Source organism: Fundulus heteroclitus, chromosome 4 (assembly GCF_011125445.2).
Source record: "Fundulus heteroclitus isolate FHET01 chromosome 4, MU-UCD_Fhet_4.1, whole genome shotgun sequence".
NCBI lineage: Eukaryota > Metazoa > Chordata > Actinopteri > Cyprinodontiformes > Fundulidae > Fundulus > Fundulus heteroclitus.
In genome coordinates this window covers 23,939,567-23,960,813 of record NC_046364.1, presented here as the reverse complement: position 1 = coordinate 23,960,813, position 21,247 = coordinate 23,939,567, and the positions used below count along the sequence as shown (strand labels likewise).

The following is a 21,247-nucleotide window of genomic DNA, read 5'->3' as shown; positions in this document are numbered from 1 at the left end:
AGGGAGCTCTTCCACACACACACACACACACACACACACACACACACACACACACACACACACACACACACACACACACACACACACACACACACACACACACACACACACACAAATGGGTCAGTAGGTCAGTGGGTGCATGGGCGGGAGTCTGTTTTTATTAAATTCAGTGGGTGTGTGTCGATTGCACAGCCATATTGTGTACATTTGTTGAGTGGCAGGATGAATTAGGTAGTCTGTGGTCAGATGGAATGCTTAAAATTTAGTCGCTCGTTCTGTTTAGAGGACGGTTCGAGAGAATTGGCTGGAGCAGTGAGTCGACACAACGAAAAATCCTGAGCTATTATCTCTGTGGTGGCAATATAGAGAAGCTGATGTGTGTATCATTATTGAAGAAAAAGTTGACACCCTGTCTACTTGTATGTAATGATTGATTGAACTAACTCAGCTTGGCCTAAGTGAGACCTTTCTTGTTGCCACCTATCATCCTCTGACATCAGTCTGAGAAAACTTTACCCCCAAAGCATCCAAACCATGGCACTTGGTAAATGGCTTGTACTTGTACTAGCGCTTTAACTAGTCTCACAACCCCAAAGCACTTCACACTACAGTTTAGTCATTCACCCATTCACACACACATTCACACCCTGATGGTGGTGAGCTATGTTAGTAGCCACAGCTTCCCTGGGGCAGACTAACAGATACCCCGTTTACACTACCACTTTTTTACCGTGCCGAGACCAGTCCGAGCTCGGTAACTGAGATAACCGTCGAGTGTAAATGGAACGCAAACTGAACTGAACCGAGTCAGACACAACCGGACACCTCAATGCAGACCAGTTCCAAGGGTGGGTTCGGCTCGTTTTTTTTCTGGCCCATTCCTCTAACAACAAAGAGCACATGAGCAGACCGCGTCATCTCCTTACAGCCAGCTGACATTTCAGACATTCATAAAAATACTAGCTTCCCTACCGTGACACACGATTTCCAATGATGATTCTGCTTAGCAGTGGGATGAAGCTCAGCGTCTGTTGTTGTTTCCTGCATCTGTAAATCCCTAGACGTTCGTTTGTCTTATCCATTTCCCAAAAGCCGACTCTGTCAAGTAAATTCACCAAAAGTTGCCGTCTTCGCCTGACTCTCAGCAAACAACGAAATATAACCAAACATAACTTCCTGAATGTTACGGACGCCGGCATTTTTATTTGCTTGATTTCCTCCTTCAAGTCTAGAGAGCAGTAGTACCGCAGATCGTCACTAGGAGGCGAGGAAACCAAGGAACCGAGATAGCGTGATGTGTAAACGGTCGTCAGAACCAAGCTCGGCTTGGTTAACTGATCCAAGCTCAGACCGATCTCGGCATGGATCGGTTTAACAAGGGTGGTGTAAATGGGGCTAGAGACAAGGCTGGCAAGGCAATTCTGGTGAATTGCCTTGCCAGCCAATCCCCCACTCTGATTGAGATGGTCAGAGTGGGGGATTGGATCGGCAACCCGCCAATTGCATGACAAACTCCCTAACATCTGAGCCACTGTCGCCCCTACTTGTAAAACTTACTTCCAGCTTTATGGCTCACAGTTCAGATGAAGTTCTTAGTTTTTGCCACCATGTCCTTGCACAGAACTTGAAGTTAAACTTGTGCTGTCCCTTTCTGATTGCACAGGCATGCACTCTGACATCAACAGGGACAAAGGTCTGCTGTAGGTCCTGTGATGACATTTCAGCATTTTTGGAGACTCACTTTTTTAAATTATTGTTTTCAAGGTGATCTTGCTTCTGTGCTCAGATGTTTTTTATATTGGCAGTTTTTTATTGTGTTTTTTTATGTCCTCTACTTGAACAATATTGGTTTGAGACCTTTTAAAATCCCCACTTTATCTCAGTCCCCTACTTTAGACTAACAGGATCCTACACTCTTCTTTTGAAAGCCTCAGACAGCACTTTTGATCTCACCATGGTGTTCACTCTCACTTCCACAGGATGTTATACCAAGGCAAAATATGTGTGGGAAAATCGTCTTGAAAATACTTAGTGATTATCTTCTTATCATGTGCATCTGATGTAAAATGCATATGTGTCATTTTACCCATTTAATGTGGTAATAAATCAGTTCCCCGCCTCTCCCCCATTGACAAGTGGGCGTAGATAATAAATTTGCTGGCTGGAAGGAGAACTGGGATGTCATAACTTTCCCCTGCCAGAAATTCCATTTTTTTAAATTACATGTTATTAAGTGTGATTTTTATAAAACTTGAATTTATCTTGTTAAAATTGATCAAGTATCTGTATGTCCAAATATGTTAGAAAAGTTTTGTCACGACTGTAACTTCAAGTGTATAAAAACACTCTGTCATTGTTTCTTGAATAAAAATGAAGTCAAAATGGAAGATGATTGTGATAACTACAGCCCCTGTTTTCTACCAAGGTGTTAGCATTTTCATTCCAGCTTATTTCATACATTCATACATTTCATTTTCAACCAGAGTACATGTACGTATAGTTAAATTATCTGGGTGTTGAAGTATTCTATTAAACTATAGAGATCATCCAATATTTTCAAATATGTGGTATAATTTTATTTGACTGTCTATCATTTCATGAAGACTTTATTTTATGCCCATGTGAACTTGTCATTTTCTGAATGACTGTCTCACATTAGTCTGAGTAAAGCTTGAACTGATTTAATTTTGGATTTACTTAATCTTAGTTTTTCTGAGGTCTGGATTTTGACCTGGTCTTTGCAACACCTGGATTTTTTCTTTTAAAAGTCATATTGTTGTGGATGTGTTGCTGTGGTTGGGATTATTGTCATGTCGGTGACCCCGTTTGGGTCAAGCTTTCAGCTGTCAGACCGAAAAACCTAGCAATTAGCTCAAGGTTTGTTTGGTGTATAAACCAGTTCATGGCAAGCTGAGGGACCTCAAGGTTTCCAGACCCTGTGGCAACAACACAAACCCAGATTATTATCCCTCCACCACCATGCTTTGTAGAAGGTATGAGGTGTTTTTTTATTTATTTTTTTACTTTGGTCACATCTGTCCAGAGAAGGTTGTCACAAACGTCCTGTGAGTCATTCAGTAACTTGCAAACCTAAGTATTGCTACAGTATTTGTTTTAGTGAGCGTCTCTTTCCTCCTTACAATCCGTCCAAACAAGCCTTTTCATTCTTCTTTAGTTTGACTCCTCTGTTGTAAATTAGCTTACATCATGAACTTTAACTTATAGCATGCTAAGATCCATAGATTCTGAAATGCAGCTCTTACTTCATCAGCGATCTTTCTGAGGATAACAAAGAATGGCTCCAGGGATAATGTTTTTGGTTGTCCATTTGTGAAGTTTTACTGCAGAAAAACAAAATCCATGTTTTTCCTAGATTGATGGACCATTGCCGGAGTCTTTCCCTCTTTGTGTTGTTTGAGCTCGCAGGTTTAGTCTCCAGGGCAGCAAACTGCTAAAGCTCCTGCTGAACATCGCTAATCACATTCACTTGCTTAGCAGCACTTGGACAACACTTTCCCTCCTAAAGCTGCAAGGTGTTTAGATTTATTTTTGTCACTCACCACTTTTTCTTTCCCCAAAAACGGGGGAATTATGTGCTAACATAAAATAAAATCTGTCAGGAGTACACCTCAACACCCCGAGCCCTGAGGCAAGTCTGTGCACATCTGCTTAATTTTGGGGTAAGGATAAGTATGGGTCCACTCACTTGAGTTGGGTTGATTGTTGCAAACAGCTGCTTCAGTTTTACCGTGGTTGGACTAAGCTTGAGAGTAAGAACTGGACGATTTTCTGCTTCCAAGGAAGATGCTATAGTTGGGTTTATTACACAGTGAACAGTTCTTTTTATGTTTCCCGCACTACTCGTGAGAGGTCTGTGCCAGAGCTAGTTTCAGTGAAAAGAAACATTTGATTTCAACCAAATGCACAAACTGAACCGTAATTTACAACCACACCCATAAACTAAAAAAAAAAAAAAGAAAACCTCAAATTTGTTGATTCTTTGAAATCAAAAAAGTTCATTGATTCTTTTTGAGAGGTTGCTGTGAGGCTTGACTAGTTGTGGAATGTGTGTGTGTTTTCCAGGCAGGTCTGATCCGGGTCTCTAATGAGGAGTATCTGATTGCGCCGCTACCCGAACACCTGGCTGACCAGCACAACTACAGCGCCCCTGATGGTCATCACCCGCATGTGGTCTACAAGCGCTCAGCAGAGCACATTGTTCATGGACGGCTGAGCAGCCCAGTGAGCGCTGGCTCCTCTTCATCTGAGAATCCCTACCTCTCCCCTCCTCATCAGCCGCAGAGACACCACGATTACCAGCACGGAAAGTTGCAGCGGCAACACTTCTGCGGGCGCCGCAAGCAATGTATGTAAGGGAACTTTATATTCCTCCTACTGTAAACTGTCTTATAGTTCTTTGTCGATGTAAATGCAATAGTTGTTGGTAGAGGTGGTCTTTTGAGTGTGGTTCAGCATTTTTGTACAGTGTTCCCATGCATCCGTACAAAAAGTGATTCTCAGTTTAAAAGACAACATAATGGAAATATAGACATAGAAAGACAAACTTAGTTTTCTAACAACTACAGGACAACTACAACTTACTCCGAAGAAGAAGTAAGAGTGCAGATTGTCCCAGATCCACTCTCATTTACCCCGTTTACACTACCGTTACCAGTCCGAGCTCGGTAACTTTCGAGTGTAAATGGATTGCAAACTGAACTGAACCGTGCCAGACACAACCGGACCGCGCTAAGTCTAGACCAGTTCGATGGATGGGCACAGCCCGGTTTTCAGTGGCTCAGTTCTCAGATAACAAAGATTTTGTGGTTTCAGACATTCATAAAAATACTAGCTTCCTTACCGTGCCACACGGTTTCCAGAGATGATTCTGCTCAGCAGTGTGATGAACCTCAACGTCCGTTGTTATTTCCTGCGTCTGTAAATCCTAATTAGACGTTCGTTTGTCTTATCCACTTCTCAAAAGCCTACTCTGTTAACTAAATTTACCAAAGGTTGCCTTCTTCGCCTGACTCTACGCAAAAATCAATTGTAACCAAGCATAACTTCCTGAATGTTACGGGTGACGCCATTTTGATTTGCTTGAGTTCCTCCTTCAATCCTAGAGAGCAGTAGCACAGTAGATCGTCACTAGGAGGCGAGGAACCGTGCTAGGGTGATGTGTAAACGGTCGTCAGAACCAAGCTCGGCACGGTTAACTGATCCAAGCTTGGTCCGAGCTCGGCCTGGATTGGTTTATCAAGGGTAGTGGAAATGGGGCTATAGTTGGCTTCAGTCAAACTGTAACTGGCCGGTTGCCGGTTCGATCCCCTGTGACGACCGTCGCAGTTGTTGTGTTGTGTCCTATTCATGCGACTTTAGGCTTCTTTTTTCTAAAGTCGCTTGTAAATTTCATGAGATGCAGGTTGCAGTTTTTTTGGGCTTGTTTCTGAAAGTGAAGTCGCTTATTTGGGCTGTAAAATAAGTGGCGTTGCCGCACTACAGACACAGTGAGTATAACCAGCTGAAATATCCCTGCGCCTCATAACGCGCTGGAGTGCATCCTGACATACGAGCCAAGGGAGTAAAAGCAGAGGGAGCAACTTTGCCCGTAATTTCTGCAGTTTACGGTGCAATAACCGGTGATAACTGCTGAAAGTAGATTAGGCGGTGCAGATCACTATTTCGAGCAGAGATTGGTTCTAAAGATGAGTTTTTACATGCTGTCATTGGGTTGGAGAAATCCAACCCATAAACCATACTTTAATGCTTAATAATTAGTTGTCTCTGTATTTGACAAACTATGGCTGAATCACATTGAGTTAGAGTGTCAGCACATGAAGCTGTGCTAAACAGTTCTATTTCAGGGTATTAAGCTCCTGCCCCAGTTGCAAGAAAAATGTAAGACTCTGAAAGGACCTAAACATTTAAAAACCTTTTCCAGCCTTTAAACTGTATGAATGTGGAAATAAACAGCATGCAAAAATATATGAAGAAATTGTTGTTGAAGGTGTGATAGCTCAGGATTAGATGTGTGTGTGTGAGAGAGAAAAAATTAATAAAACCTGTGACTTTATTAAAATGTAAAATTAGTATTACTTTATATGTAAATGCTTAATACTATTTTTATCTTTGTTTTAGAGGCAAAAAATATCTTGGCATGAAATATTTATTTATTTACACATTTGTTTACACATTGTGTAAACATCAGGGTATTATGATTAGTGATTTAGCCATTATTGACCAGAGTTTAACATTTTATGGCACCAGGATGTTTTCATTCCAATTCTGAAAAGTGCTTCAAGAATAATTTATCATTTTTTTTTGTACAAGCATGCTTTTTACTAGTGTCATTTGCATATTAAAATGCCCAAATAGGCTTTTACACTTTCAGAAATAAAAAGATAAAATATGCGATTAATTTGCGATTAATCTCGAGTTAACTATCGACATTATGTGATTTCTCGCGATTAAAACTTTTTATCGTTTATCGACACCACTTATTTATAATATATATATATATATATATATATATATATATATATATATATATATATATATATATATATATATATATGTATGTATATGTAGGGGTTTTATTTGGTAGAAAGGGAGCAGTCCGCTTGCATGAACAGTGGATTGATGCATAAAATATTGATTGTATTCCAGCACATTATGTACATTTATTCCATGCAACTCAGCCCTCTGGCTCGTGGGTTGTGCTAGTCAGTGTGAGAGCACAGAAAGAACATTTTCTGTTGTTGTAATACTAGAGTATTTACCTGCTGCGAGCTGTTAAAGGATAGAGAGAGGTCAGTTATTTGACCCTTTGCGTGTGCTTCCCTTCCTGCTGTTTTCATCTCTCCCTGCCCACCCCCTTCTGTTTTGCCTCTTCAGATGCTCCAAAGCCTCCTACGGTGGACCAGCTCATCTTGTCTGACGAGTTTGCCGTGCCTGAGGTGGAAGAATCAGGGCGGGCGAGGAGATCCCCCATCAACTCCAACAGAGTGGGAGGTTTGAATGTGGAGACCTTGGTGGTGGCAGACAGGAAGATGCTAGAGAAACACGGCAGGGAAAATGTTACCACCTACGTCCTCACCGTCATGAATATGGTAAGGGTGGAAAAGAAAAAGGTGGGAAAAGGAGGGGAGGACGTAGTATTGGTTTAAAAACACACGGGAGGCAGTTGGACAGCCCCTGAAGCTGCTGTTTTATTAGAAGGGGCACCTGCAAGGCAAATGCCACATGGCAAAGTACTACGAAGACAGCGCTAACCATTGGGAGCTAGTGGTTTAGCTAGTTAAAAAAAATCTTCTTTTTTGCTGGACATTTTATTATTTATAAGAATTTCCCTTCGAACAGTTACACAGGAAACATAAAGCAAGTTTAGGTATCACTGATGTGATATTTAGAGTATATATATTATAGTATAGATATTTGTAATCTGAAAGTTGTTGACTCATTTTGTGAACAACTGGACTGATTCTTCAAATTTAGTCTCAAGTGAGACACTGGTTGTTGTTTTTTTTTTTTTTGTTGTTGGTGTCTTTGTTTAGATTTTTGCACTTTACATTTTTAGGTTTTACTTCCTACAATACCTCTACCTCTAGAGGTCCTCAGCTTGTTCTGTGTGTAGTTCCTCATCTTTTCACCTGTTCATATTATCAAACCAATACGGCAAATCTTACCAAACCTAACTTCAAAATCCAATATGGCTGCCATGCATAGCAATAGCCAGAGTTGCAGCTTATATTCACTTCTGATGGTTTGTACCGATTAAGTTCAGTCGAACATCTATTCCATCAACACTAAAAAGGAAGATTCTGCTGCAGTGATTGAATGCAGATAATTCACTGGATATATAGCAGTCTCTGTAGTTAATGTGGTCCGTGAGCACAAAATCAACAAATCCGACTGTTTTCTATCTTTTTTTTACTTGCAGCTGGAAGATATCAGCTGAGTGTATCACCATTTCAAGATCTGCATTCTGACTTCAGAGAACAATGGAGCATTTCAATACTTATTGGTTCCTCAGTCAGTTGCCAGATCTGCCAGTGTTCATGTTGCAAGTGATCACCAGGCTGTCATTTTTTACCTAGGTTTCCCAGTACTTTGTCTAATGGTGAAAGTTTTTTATGTTTTCTGTTTGAATCTACATTTTGTTGCCTGCATTTTTTTTGTCTTCTCATTAATAACACATGGACTGCATTGTATGCAACATCTGAGAACACAAAAAATGCCTCACCTTTAAAAACTTTCCTCTTTTTCTATAGAGAACATGGAGCAAACATTAATTCAGAAGATTCTCCTTTAAAGTCCATCTTTAGGGATATTTGTGTTTCCCTTTTTCTCCAGTTTATGTCTTGAGATTTATTTATTTTACCTAAAATAAAAAAACTGCTTCTTTTTCTCCTGTTGGCACCATTATTCAATATTTCTCAAATATCTAAAAAACCAACAAACAAAAAGAAAACACATTATCTAGGAGTAAATCAGTATTTATCCAAAAAATTTGTAGTTGAAAAGATCTGCTGCTGTTCTAGTTTGTTCTTTTCTCACCATAACGTTTACATATTGATTCAACTTCTGAGTCAGGTGCTATGTCAAACCATGGACGTTGCCTCTGGTGCTAGTACCACTGGTTATCTTTGGGCTCCCATTAGATGAGATACTTTGGTATCATTTATCTGCAAGGTAAATACGAAAAAATTACCAGTGACGCAGAACTAATAAGTACAACAAGCCAATATGAGGAGTTATTCAAGCTTAAAGGTTGTTGATCTACAGTTTTAGATCCAAATTTGGAAAACTTCCTGTACCAACTGATGCAGATTGGAACGAAGCAGGAACAAGAACTGGTAGCTATTGATGCTTTATTTTATCGGCCCCTGAAGTTGGAACTTGGTTCAGGGAATCTAACCCATGTCATGTTCCGGTTTCATATTAAGAAACCAGTGGGATAATTGATATTCATTGGCCAGGGTAGTTGCTATTAGTAAAAAAAAGTGAAAAACAAAAACTCGCCCTGCATTTTGCCAGTTCAAATACTATAGCAACATGTTACAAAGAATGTTATTTAGCACTGTCGACCTGTCAACGTTATTGATAAAGCACTTTCCAGAAATCAAGCTGCACCAAAGTGCTGCACATTAACAACACTGTAATAGATGGTAGTTAAAAAGAAAGGCAAAGAACATGCAAAAAATAATACAGTGTTTAAAAGAAATAAAAAAATAGTGTAGAAATACAATATCAATCTCTACTTCATTCAAAAGCCAAGGAGGTCTTTAAATCACCTTGAAAGTTGTTAAATAATAGACCTTTAACTGATAATGTGGTGTTTCTATGGTTCTTCTTCAGTAATAAAAAGACTCTTGAAACCCTAACTATATTTTACCGTATTTAATCTAAAAGGTAGAGGGATGTTTACAGCTTCAGTGCTGCACTCTCATACACAACAACGCAACAGGTGCCCACGAGAGTCCTGTTCATTCCTCACACAGACATTAAGTAGGACCAATTGTGTACACCCATTCAGGGGCGTGCACAGTATGATATCAGTGTTCTGTTCATCACATTGGTGGAGAAGATCATGCTACAATCACGACATGTTCTTGCTGACACATTTTCTGAGCAGCTCTTATGTGAATCCAATGTTATGCCACAGTTTTGGAGCTGCAACAGAGAAGGCCTGATCAACTCTACACTTCTGGTTGGACCTCAGAACATCTAAGAGCAACTGGTTGTTTGACATCGTGTTCTAGTGGATGTATGGCTTTGTGTGAGATCCTTTAACCTTGATGGGGCCATACCATTAAAAACCTGGAGCAAACTTTGCACTTCAATCCTGTAAATGCTTCGTCTGTGAGATGCGAAAAGAGAAATGGCTAGACGTGCAACTAAGCTATTTTTTTTTTTTACTGCAATTATAACTAACTTTTACATACAAGGCAACCATATTGGATTTTGAGGTCTAAGTTGGTGTGGAACTGGCAGCTTTTCTGCTTGGAATGCCAACAAATTGGCAAGTTTTATAATAATTTGTCCAACTTCTGACTTGAAAATTGGAAAGATGGAACACAAATAGCTTTTTCTTCTCAGAAGTACAGGTTTTTTTTACTACTGTTTCAAAAACGCTTGTCACGATTTTGCGCCTTAGAAAACTTGAGATTAAGAAAGTGGTACTTCTTCTAAAATCTTGGAGAACTCTGATCTGTAATAGTAGTCTGACTCACAAAAGATCAGAACTAGGTTGGGTGCGCCTTCTATACACGTTTTATTTGCACCATCGACAGTCTTAGAGCAGCATTAAATGCATCTAAACTTTGAGCATTACTAGTGCTTCTACTTTACGAAGCAAAACTCTGGAACTCACTCCCTCGTTACATTCACAATACAGACACTTTTTTTCACTTCAAGTCTAAACTCAAAACCTATCTGTTCAAGAATGCCTAATCACTGTAATTGCCGGTTCATAGTAACTATTTAATGTTTGTTGTTTCATCATGATTTACTGTTGTTACCCTGACGAATCTGTACAGTGTCTGAAGGTGCCTTTAAAAAAATAAAATAATGATGATAATAATAAGGATAATAATAATAACAACAATAATAATAATTTAGTAATAAATAAATAATAAATATAAATGTTAAATAAATTTGCATAGCCTTGAATATGAATAGGTTAACAGGAGTGTGGCATCTCAAAATGTGGGGTTGCAGTCAGTGGTTTGATTTTCTGTATATATAAAATGAATGTTAAATTAACTAACTTATAATATGTTTGTAGGTTTCCAGTCTTTTCAAAGATGGCACCATCGGGACTGACATCAACATCGTGGTGGTTAGCTTGCTGCTGCTGGAACAGGACCCTGTAAGTGAACTAAAGTTGCTTTAACTTTAAGTTCCTTCGTGTTTCACTTGACACAAGCAAACGTAGTTACACTCTTTCACTGTTTTCTCATTTTTTCCACTCTTCTCTTCCAGCTGGGCTTGAATATAAATCACCATGCTGACCAGTCCCTCAACAGTTTCTGTCAGTGGCAGTCGGGCCTGGTGGGAAAAGGAGGTAAACGGCATGACCATGCTGTTCTTCTCACCGGACTTGACATCTGCTCCTGGAAGAACGAGCCCTGTGACACTCTGGGTATGAAATTCTCAGCTCATCCTAATAAGTTATGTGTGGAGAATCTATATTATGGATGTCTCAATGACAATTTGAGTCGTTTGACAAAGACATCTGTCTAAACCAAACTCCAACTCGATGCCTCATCAACATGAATGCAAAAAGAGCAGATGTGTTGGTCCCAGTAGGTGTTCCTGCAGAGTGGCCTTTTGTTTCTGAGGATATATTTGACCCAGGCCACTGCTACAGTTTCTAATGTACTAACATTTGACTCCCACTAACAGTGTGTTGTGCTGACCTGCATATAAACATGAGCCTGTTTACGCTCTGTCTGGACATGCCTCTGTAGAGCTTCCCTCTGCACAAACGTTATCTTTCTTGGTATCCCAGCACATAGGCTGGCCAGGTCTATTGACTAAGGCTTTTGAAGAAGACATTCTACTGCTTTTTCCTGGATGAGAACGTTCTTGTCCTGGAACAGGATACAGTGAGAGTGGAAAATGGATGGGCCGATGTCAGGAAAACCAGCCATACTTCTTTACTGATTGGTTATAAAAGTCTGAGAACAACCTTAAGTGAAAAGGTCTGGACCCGTGAGGCCGCATCTGGACGCTTGAGTAAAATTCCCCTTCCTATAAGCATATAGTACGCATTTGACAAACTGTTTCTGCCTGCCAAACCTGTCGCAAACAGAATGGGCCGAAAACAATGAAGAGAAAGTTGAGCACCTCCCATGTTACACAACAGAGATTGAATATAGGGAAATATTTATTGCTGTTCAAGTACCTGGTGCTATCAACAGTTGACCTCTGACCTCTTTTTTTCCTTTGGTGGCTTGGAAGGTTTCGCCCCCATCAGTGGGATGTGCAGTAAGTACAGGAGCTGTACCATCAATGAGGACACAGGACTGGGTCTGGCTTTCACTATCGCTCACGAGTCTGGACACAAGTAAGTTTAAAAAAACGTCATGATGAACTTGAAAACTTTTCTTGAGATCTTTTTGTCTCCAGCATTTCGGAGGCTGTTAACAAAATTGTCCCAGAAAAGAAAATGATGTTAGAGAATGGTGTTAAATGACCAAATTTGGTCTGATTTGCAGAAACAGTTGCACTGTAAAGGCAGACCATTATGTTAGAACATATGGGAAGCTGGGACGGTATATATATATATATATATATATATATATATATATATTTATATATATATATATATATATATATATATATATATATATATATATATATATATATATATATCGTCCCAGCTATTTTATTTTTGTTAAACAACACAGTAATTATCACCATTTTCCAAACCTAGTATTGTTCAGGTTATGTGTATAAATGGTAGGAAAGATTACAGAGAAAATCAATTAGTAAAAATGATTAAAGCAACTAGCACTTATCTATCTTCTGGACTAAAAAAAAAAGCGACAAATTAACCCTTGTCTTCAATAAATTTTAATTACCGCCGCCAAAGCTAGTCTCAGCTGAGAACATATTAGTTTATTTTTGTTTTTAGTTTTGGGATGATCCATGATGGGGAAGGCAACCCTTGTCGCAAGACAGAGGGCAACATCATGTCCCCCACTTTGGCTGGCAATAATGGAGTCTTCTCCTGGTCCACCTGCAGTCGGCAGTACCTCAGTCGCTTCCTTGGGTAGGTCCTACAACTGCAGACGTACAACTTAGCCTCCATGTTGCCTCAAACCCTCTTCATATTTCTTATGTGCTGTGCTCACCAGAACAGCCCAGGCATCCTGCCTTGGAGACGAACCCAAGCAAATCGGCCAGTACAAATACCCCGAGCAGCTTCCTGGGCAGCTGTATGACGCAGACACGCAGTGCAAGTGGCAGTTCGGATCCAAGGCCAAACTGTGTGGCCTCGATTTTGTCAAGGTAGTATGTAGACTTGAAGCCTTTTCTTGGACTTTTTGTGCTTTATTGTTTCTTTTGTTTTTGTTTCTTGGTCTTGTTAAAGAGTGTACAATCCTCCCCCCCCCCCCCAACACACACACAGACAAAAAATAGCTTCTTCTGGCTCTCTTTGAACAATTGGTTTCTTTTGGACAGTCATCTATAAAGGCCAGGTTTGTGAAGCATCCAACAGTGGTTGTCCTTGACTGTCTCTCCTGTCTTAATCTGTCTTAATCAGCTTCTCAAGAGTCACCATGGTTCTCCAAGCTGTTTTTTTTTTTGCCTGGCCTGTTAGTTTACACGGATGGTTTGATTGATAGATTTGCACACTTTTCACATAAATCTTTGTGAATACGTCATTTTGCTTCCACTTTACAATTATGCAATGCCATCTGTTGATCTTATCAGACTGTAGCTCTGAGCTACAATATCCAAATCTCTGTTCCATATAGCGATATAGAGGCCTCCCAATATTGTACCCATCATGTTTGTTCCCCTAAAACACTAAAAATACAGAAATGTAAGCCACTCTGGGGGCCACAGATATATATTCCATATTGAGATCAAAACCTGAAAGCCCTGATGTCAACATCGAGTTTAAACTACAGCTCATTAAACCAGCCCTCTATAGGTTGTAGGGAAAATAATCTGTAGAGGTGGATTAGCTCTGTTTTCATGTGGGCCAGCTATTCTGACTCCCTTATTCATGTGTCTCTTTGTCCAACACTAAGGGGCCGCTAGACCCCGCTTTAATGAGAAAGAGCAACCTGTGATCACACAGAAGCTTAAACGGTCTGCTTTACATCTCTAATGCTCCTGAACTAAAACTAGCACTCTATTATTCATTGTGATCTTTCCCCCCGCGTCTGAAGCATTGTTTCAGAGGGTGCCCACTCATGCACCCCTGCCCACAATCATTGCTGCATTGACATAAGCCTTCACAATTGAAGTGCATTGAAAGATGTTCATTCACATGTAAATTTCAAAGTACTACGAGCATTCCTCTTGCGGGGTTGCTGGGAAATTGACTTCACAAACTCGCACATTGAGAGATTAGCGCTTTGGTTGTTTATGTCTTCCGTCTGCCTTTCTTAGACGTGTGTACGAGACGGTGGGTGGCAAAATAGCCTCCCTGCTTATTAACAGTGGATTTGGGGCACCCCCTTTTCCTGTCCTGCGGTGTTTTCGCCGTGTTGGCTTTGCTGTCGCCCAGCTGCTTGATGTCAGCGAGGCTGACACTGTGAGGACAAAGAATCAAACAATCTATTTTGGTCCTTCCCAGACTGTTCCTCTCTTGCAGTCAGGCGGGCTGCCAGCATCTATTGCCTGTCTTTCGACCCAAGCTCTTCCTCTTTGCTCTCAACTTGCTTCGCTTTCTTTGTGTTGTTGGGTTAGATGACACGTGCAATTATAGTGCCCTTTCATTAAAAAAAGGACATTGATTTGGTTTGACACCGAGGCTTTGTGGAGATGTCTATTGCATCCGGCCCCTTGACCGCTTTGATGGGTTTGCTATCCTGTCAGCAGAAGAATGAAATTGGTTGGAATTAAAGACTGCAGACAGCTACAAGTCTCATTTTGTGTGTAATATCTGATTGTGTGGCGTGTTTCTTGTTTGACAGGACATCTGCAAGTCTCTTTGGTGTCATCGAGTGGGACATCGGTGTGAGACCAAGTTCATGCCGGCTGCAGAGGGGACCACTTGTGGTCCAGACATGGTGAGCAAAGATCCCTGTTACTGTGAAGGGTCCCAAAACTCTGTCATCTTGCAGACAATTTTAGAATTTGAGTATTGTGGTTTTAGATCATAACCAGTTTTAAGTAGAGCTTCAAATTGCCAAAAATAGACCAGGCAAGTTGTTTAAAACTGCATTTAAACCCGGTTTAAGATCATGGCTCTAAAAAGTCAGTCGTGTTCTTTTCTGTTAGACGTTCACATGCTCACGGACTTCCAATGGACAAAGGCAAACGGGCTTTCTGTCTTTGAACAGGCCAGGATTGTTGAGCTGCACCAGCAAGGCCTCTTGCAAGGCCCCATTGCTGCTGACCTTGGATTCAATAAGATAGCCATTTACAATTTTTTTTAAAAAGAGCGTGAAGGCTATGGGTTAAAAAAAAGTCAAGTGGAAGATCCCAAATACATTATATTCCCAGCCCTCTGCCGGAAAATCTGACAGGCTGTCGATGAGGACATAAGCAGATTCTGAAACCCAAGAACCACAGAACTGCATCTGTGAGAGAAAAACTTAAAAAATAACAAAAATGGTCTCGTCTCAGGCTATTGCTCTTTTGGACTTTGCAAAGGAAGTACCAAACACAGATTTTGCACACAATCGCAGGCCAGCTGCAGTTCCTGAACTCACAGTCAGGAGGAAATAGATCTTAGAGAAGTTGGAAGCTCGGCTTTGGCAGAATTACCACAAATTTGTCTGTTTGGAATCACCATTTGAGAAAGACCAGTGAGACTTTAAGACAGACAGGAAAAAAAGAGTCTGCCTGCCCCAAAACAAATGCTGTTATCCAAACTGGCTCCCCCGTGCTGGCCTTGAAAGGCAGACAATCTTAATTTCTCCTGGATGTTATATAAACAAGATAATTTGCCTCCACTTTGTATGACATCTGTGACCTTGAGCCGTCGCTACTGAATTGCCTGATAACGTTTCATCACTATCAATCACTATGACTGCGGGGGTCTATCTAGAACAGTGTTCATGGACCTACACTTACACACACATGATTACACTAAAACAGACATGCACATGCATGACTTTTGCTGTGCTTCTTCCTTTGCTCTTGATTTCTGTTTTAGCTGTAGTGCCAGAAAAGTCAGATCAGAGACCTTCAGTTGTAGCTTTTAGTATTTACTTCATTTCTATTACAATGAAACTAAATAAGTCTAGTTAACTGTAATCCCTAGAAAAGTTGGACAAAACTACATTAGGTCAGAAACTTTGAGGGATTTACTTGTTTATTTCTTATTATGAATAGAAGCAATTAACTAATGTTGATTTTATGCTTTCAGTATTTTTGTTGATGTATAAATAGAAGCAATTAAGCTTTGAAAGTTAGTGATGAAGCTTGTTATAATGAAACTAAAGAAAGCTAAGGATTTACTTAGCTTATTCCTTTGTTAATGTCCTATGTAATATTTCCCTCTGTAATATTTTTTCTGTTTATGTTTTCTTGCTACTGAAAAGTGTTACATAAATAAACTTGCCTTGCCTGTTAGGATTCATTTGGATGTATCGTCCACTTTTCTGATCAGCTAATAAATAGCTTGCTTGAGATTCAATATCGTTTTCAATAAATAGCGATTTTGATTTTGCTTCTTCCATTTTTTATTTTAAAGCACAAATTGCAACATTGTTTTGATCCAGCAGCATGAAATGTGAATACTCAAAACTTTTTTAGCACTCTCAAGATTTTGATCATGAGAGTAAGCTGATAAGATCGAAACCATGTAGAAACAGAACAGCTGCACCAATGAATTATGTGATTGATTGTTTATTTTAACAGGTGCATGCTATCCATCCATGCTACCCATCCACTGTCTTAAAAAAAGTATTCACACCCCATTTAACCAACCATCCCTTTTAGTCGGACACCCTCATTTAAAATACAGTTTAATCAACTGTCTTCAGGTATCATTCAGTTAGTAGGGTGACAAAATGGGAAATGTTTTCATTTGAATTTTATTTTTTATTTGTTAAAAAATGAAACCTCCATATCTCTTCCCATCGACTTCACAAGCATGTGCAACTTTGTGTTTGTCAAGCACGTTCTGTTAGAGGATAATTAATTACCCTGACATCTGTGGGTATAAAGCGACAAAATGTGAAACAAGCTTCATGGGTGTGAATACTTTTGCATGGAACTGCACGTGCACAGCTGCACGTGTAAAAGCATTCAGGGTACTGTAAACACTGCGCTAGGCCCTATTTCACGTATAGAAAGCTGATATTTTGACAGGTAGAAAGGTGTTGATGTGTGAGAGCAACTCTTGGCTTCGATCAGCTGCCGAGTCATGCACAATGGATGTGTGTTGTGCATGTTCTGGCTGTAGCTGTAAGGCCTGGGTGTCCAGGTGTGGTTCCGGGCACTTGTCCAATTTCTGAAACCCAGGCAAGACACCTTATCCCTCATAAGTAAGCTATTTCTGTCCTCTACTGCATTTTGTTCCTCGTTTCTCTTGTTCCAGTGGTGTCGAAAGGGTCAGTGTGTGAAATACGGGGAGCATGGTCCCAGAGCCATCCACGGCCAGTGGTCAGCCTGGTCCCAGTGGTCCGACTGCTCCAGAACCTGCGGAGGAGGGGTCACGTACAGGGAGCGATCCTGCACCAACCCGAGGTCCGTATGCACACACACACGTCGTGTTAGATTATGAAGCAATTAATCACATCCACTTTCATGCTTCGAACCCGATGAAGTTGCCAAACAGATGAGAAAACAATTCATCCCGTCACACGGCTGACAGGAAGAATCTGGGTTGCAGTTCTACCAGAAAGTTATTCATGAAGTCCTTTTGTCACTAAAGCTTTCTTTTCTGAACACCTGAAAGAGTCTTCAGCCAGGTAGCTGTCAGCATGGCTGTACGTACACACACACACACACACACACACACACACACACACACACACACACACACACACACACACACACACACACACACACACACACACACACACACACACAGACGTAACAGTTCTCATCTGGTGGCCTGACAGTCCAGACTGACTATCTCTCAGCGTGCTTTCGACACAAAAAAGTCTCGTAATATCATGCTTCTCTTGTTCTAGAAAGCTGCCAAGTCATTCAGCAAATGTCCACTAAAGCTGTTCACCGGCCAGAAGAAGTCCAGTTCTAAGGATGCAGATCCCAGAGTGCATTGCTCCCAAGTCAGCCAAGAGCTCTGTGCACGCCATTACAAGCACAAAGAAGATTCTCAGTTTTGATGTCGTGTTGCTTAACAGGCGTGCAGCACCTTGTTGTAACAGAGAACACATCTAGATTTAGTGGATGTTTATTTTAGGGTCACACGGAGGGAGGGTGGATACAAAACTTGATCACAAAAAAAACTGATTAGTTAGCACTTTTAATAGCTGCCATCATTTAGGATCTTATAACAGCAAGTGTGCCAGACCCACACATGTGTTTATACTCGCAGATACAGTGCCATGAAGTTTTTCATATTTCTTGTCATATTATAATAAAAAAATCCCCTGACAGACCAACACTATACAGTAATACATTATTGATAAGTTGATGTAAAAACAATAGATGGTTCAGATTTTTTTTTTTACAAATTGAAATCTAAAACGCCTGGTGTGCATGTGCACAATATTTTCTCTTTTCTGCAATGACAGCTGCAGGTTTTAGCACATCTAGATACCGATATTTTACCCGTTCTCCTTAGCACAATAGCTCATGTTCTGTCATGCTGCAGGAAGGTGAGTTGTATTTGTCATTGCAGGTTACATAAACATTATCCTGTTTACATATTTTTTTTTTAATCTTAGTACACCCCTTTAACACCACCTCAGTGAGATTCAGGCACAATTTTACCGTACTATAGTGAGTCAGTCTGGGGCAGAAAAAGCTCCTCATACTCACCTTGAATAACTTTCTCTGTCACGATCAAGCGAGAGGTTTTTATCACATCTCAATCTGTAACAATTTGACAGGATGATGTGAGCTTTTCCGGCTGCCGCGGGTTCACATCAATTAAAACATTAGTTTTTTTCCCAATTTTGATCAAGGTTATTTAAACACAATGCTTAGAAATGTATGGGCTTTCCACCACAGCTTCCTCTTCAGTTCACTTCCCTTCATTCAAATTATCGGTGCACACTTTACCACTGGGGCAGACAGACCGATGGGGCTTCTCTGCCCGTTGCAGTCGACTCGTCTTCTAATCCCCTAGAAGGATCAAAGATGCCTTCCGAGGCTGACTGCTTCTCATATGATACACATTATACACTGTGACTGGCAGACCGAAAAAAAGGGCCACAAAGCCTCCTAAACCGCGTTAGCTGTCAAGTTCATTTATCATTCCTGCGGCGTTAAACGGAACTCTGCAGGAGAGGCTGCTGACTGCAGCTGCTAAACTGTGAGTTTTGGGATCAGTGAGACGAGAGGGGGAACGAAAGATGGCGAGGGACAACTATACAATCCAATAAGGCCGAGTCATGATATCATTGTTAGACTACTTAAGACTGCTCATGTAAAGGGCCTGGTACATTAAAACATAGAAGGTTCTTTAGTAAGAAAATTCTCATTCATTCAGTGCTTTAAAACATCCAAATAGGAAGACCAAAGTGCATGACAATAAAACGATTAAAACAAATGCGTCCTTAATTTGCGCTTAAAAAGGTCTGATGACACGAAGGTCCAAAGAAACTGGTTCCAGAGGGGGACGTGCTACCACCCAAAAGTCCTGGTCCCCCTTTAAGCGGAGTCCTAGGAACATCCAAAAGAAAACTGACCGGATGACCTCAGCGACCTCAGCGACCTGTCTTATAACGAACACCTGGGAGGTGTTCGTTATAAGACAGGTGGCTGCATTCTGGACAAGCTCAGAATCAAAATCTAATCTATTTATAAAGCACATACAAAAACAACAGCTTGTTAGCCAAAGTGCTGAATCACAATGAACTTCATTCTCCAAGTTTTAAGATACAAACAGGCTGCCTCTTTACTGGCCCTGGATCTGAAGAGGTCATGAAATGATGGAAGGTCAGTCTGGAGGACCCTCTCTGCAGACCAGATTGTTCGTTGCAGTTTGGACCTGTCAAGTTTTGTGGATGAGCTGATCCATGCAGAGATGGGTGAGCACAAGACGGACTGGATGAGGGCAGTGCAGGAGATGATCAGTTGCTCCTCAGGAAGGTGGTACTTCTTAAGTTACTGCAGGAAGTACAGTCTCTGCTGGGCCTTGTTATGGATGGTGTCAGTGTGTGAGGACCATCTCAGGTACCGAGGTAGTCCGTGGAGGGGCCACCTACCTACAAAGAAGGCATTACAGTAGTCCAGTCTGCAGCTAATAATAGCATGAACAGCATCCTCCAGGTCAGGGCAATTCACAAAAAGGCTTCACTTTGGCCCAAGGACACAGCTCACAGAAACTTGTCATGGCCCAAGAGTGAATATGATTTATAAGATGTAAAATCACTGTCAAACATTACCTCAACATTTTTAAGAATGTTCTTTAGATTAAAAGTCAACGGCAGTGTTGCCAAGTGACTTTGGGCTTGTTTTTCTCTAAAGTTACATGCAAAATTTGTGAGTGGCACACTGCAAAGAGGGAACTAAAAGTAAGTAACGTTTTCTTGAAATCAGCATATTTTTCCTTGATTTGAGCAACTAAATAAGACTATTTAGTATTTAGCCAATGGAATTAGTATTTCTACCCATAAAATAAGATAATTAGATGTCTTGCACTTGAAATGAGATGATGGAGATAAATTGTTCTTATTTTAATTGCAAAAATTTTATTACATTGGCAAATAGTCTTATTTAGCTGCTCAAATCAAGGAAAAAACACTCATCTCAAGAAAATTTGACTTACTTTTAGTTGCCTTTTTGCAGTGCAGGTTGCAGTTCTTTTTGTTTGCTTTTGAAAGTGAAGTCTCTGATTGAAACCCCTTTACCTTGTTATCGCGCCCACGCAACAAAAGCTATTACATGACCTGTTCCCATGTTCGTGCTGCTGTACAGAGTCAGTGCTGCGAGTCGGCTACAAGTTTAGGTTACATATTTTCCCAGATGGTGAGGGTGTCTTCAGCACTGTCTGATACTCTGTAGAAATCATGGTGAATTCTATGATACTGTAAATCAGGAGACTTCCTGCTCTATGCTTCACACTTGGTATGTGGTCCTGCAACAATGTATCATTTTTGTCAAACACGTCCTTTGTTCTGATGTCCAGATTACATCATTGCAGACTCATCTGTCCAAAGAATATTTATTCCATTATTATATTACTCCTGGTATGTATTCATGCTCTCTCTGGTCTTCTTGAATCGGTTTCTTTCTGATTGGACGATATGGACATTTCAAGAGTAGCAAAAACTCTGGAGGCCAGACAGAACTTCTGATGGCATCATTCTCTTCACTCCTACTTGGAGCGATGTAAATGTCTGAGGTTTAAACAGGGCAAACCTGTAAAATGCTGAAGAATGATTTTCTCATCATCTGCGCCTGATGTGCACAATAT

The 21,247-nt window shown here is 40.6% G+C and overlaps 1 protein-coding gene across 1 annotated transcript in view; it reads left to right on the top strand.

Moving 5' to 3' along the window:
• adamts18 (ADAM metallopeptidase with thrombospondin type 1 motif, 18) overlaps positions 1–21,247 on the top strand; it is a 93,822-nt gene that overhangs the window by 26,906 nt on the left and 45,669 nt on the right. The window contains exons 4-12 of the mRNA XM_036136280.1: positions 4,084–4,366; positions 6,895–7,109; positions 10,787–10,870; positions 10,984–11,143; positions 11,965–12,070; positions 12,641–12,778; positions 12,864–13,017; positions 14,658–14,753; positions 17,234–17,382. Coding sequence (XP_035992173.1) covers positions 4,084–4,366; positions 6,895–7,109; positions 10,787–10,870; positions 10,984–11,143; positions 11,965–12,070; positions 12,641–12,778; positions 12,864–13,017; positions 14,658–14,753; positions 17,234–17,382 — 1,385 coding nt within the window. The remainder of the gene's footprint in view (positions 1–4,083; positions 4,367–6,894; positions 7,110–10,786; positions 10,871–10,983; positions 11,144–11,964; positions 12,071–12,640; positions 12,779–12,863; positions 13,018–14,657; positions 14,754–17,233; positions 17,383–21,247) is intronic.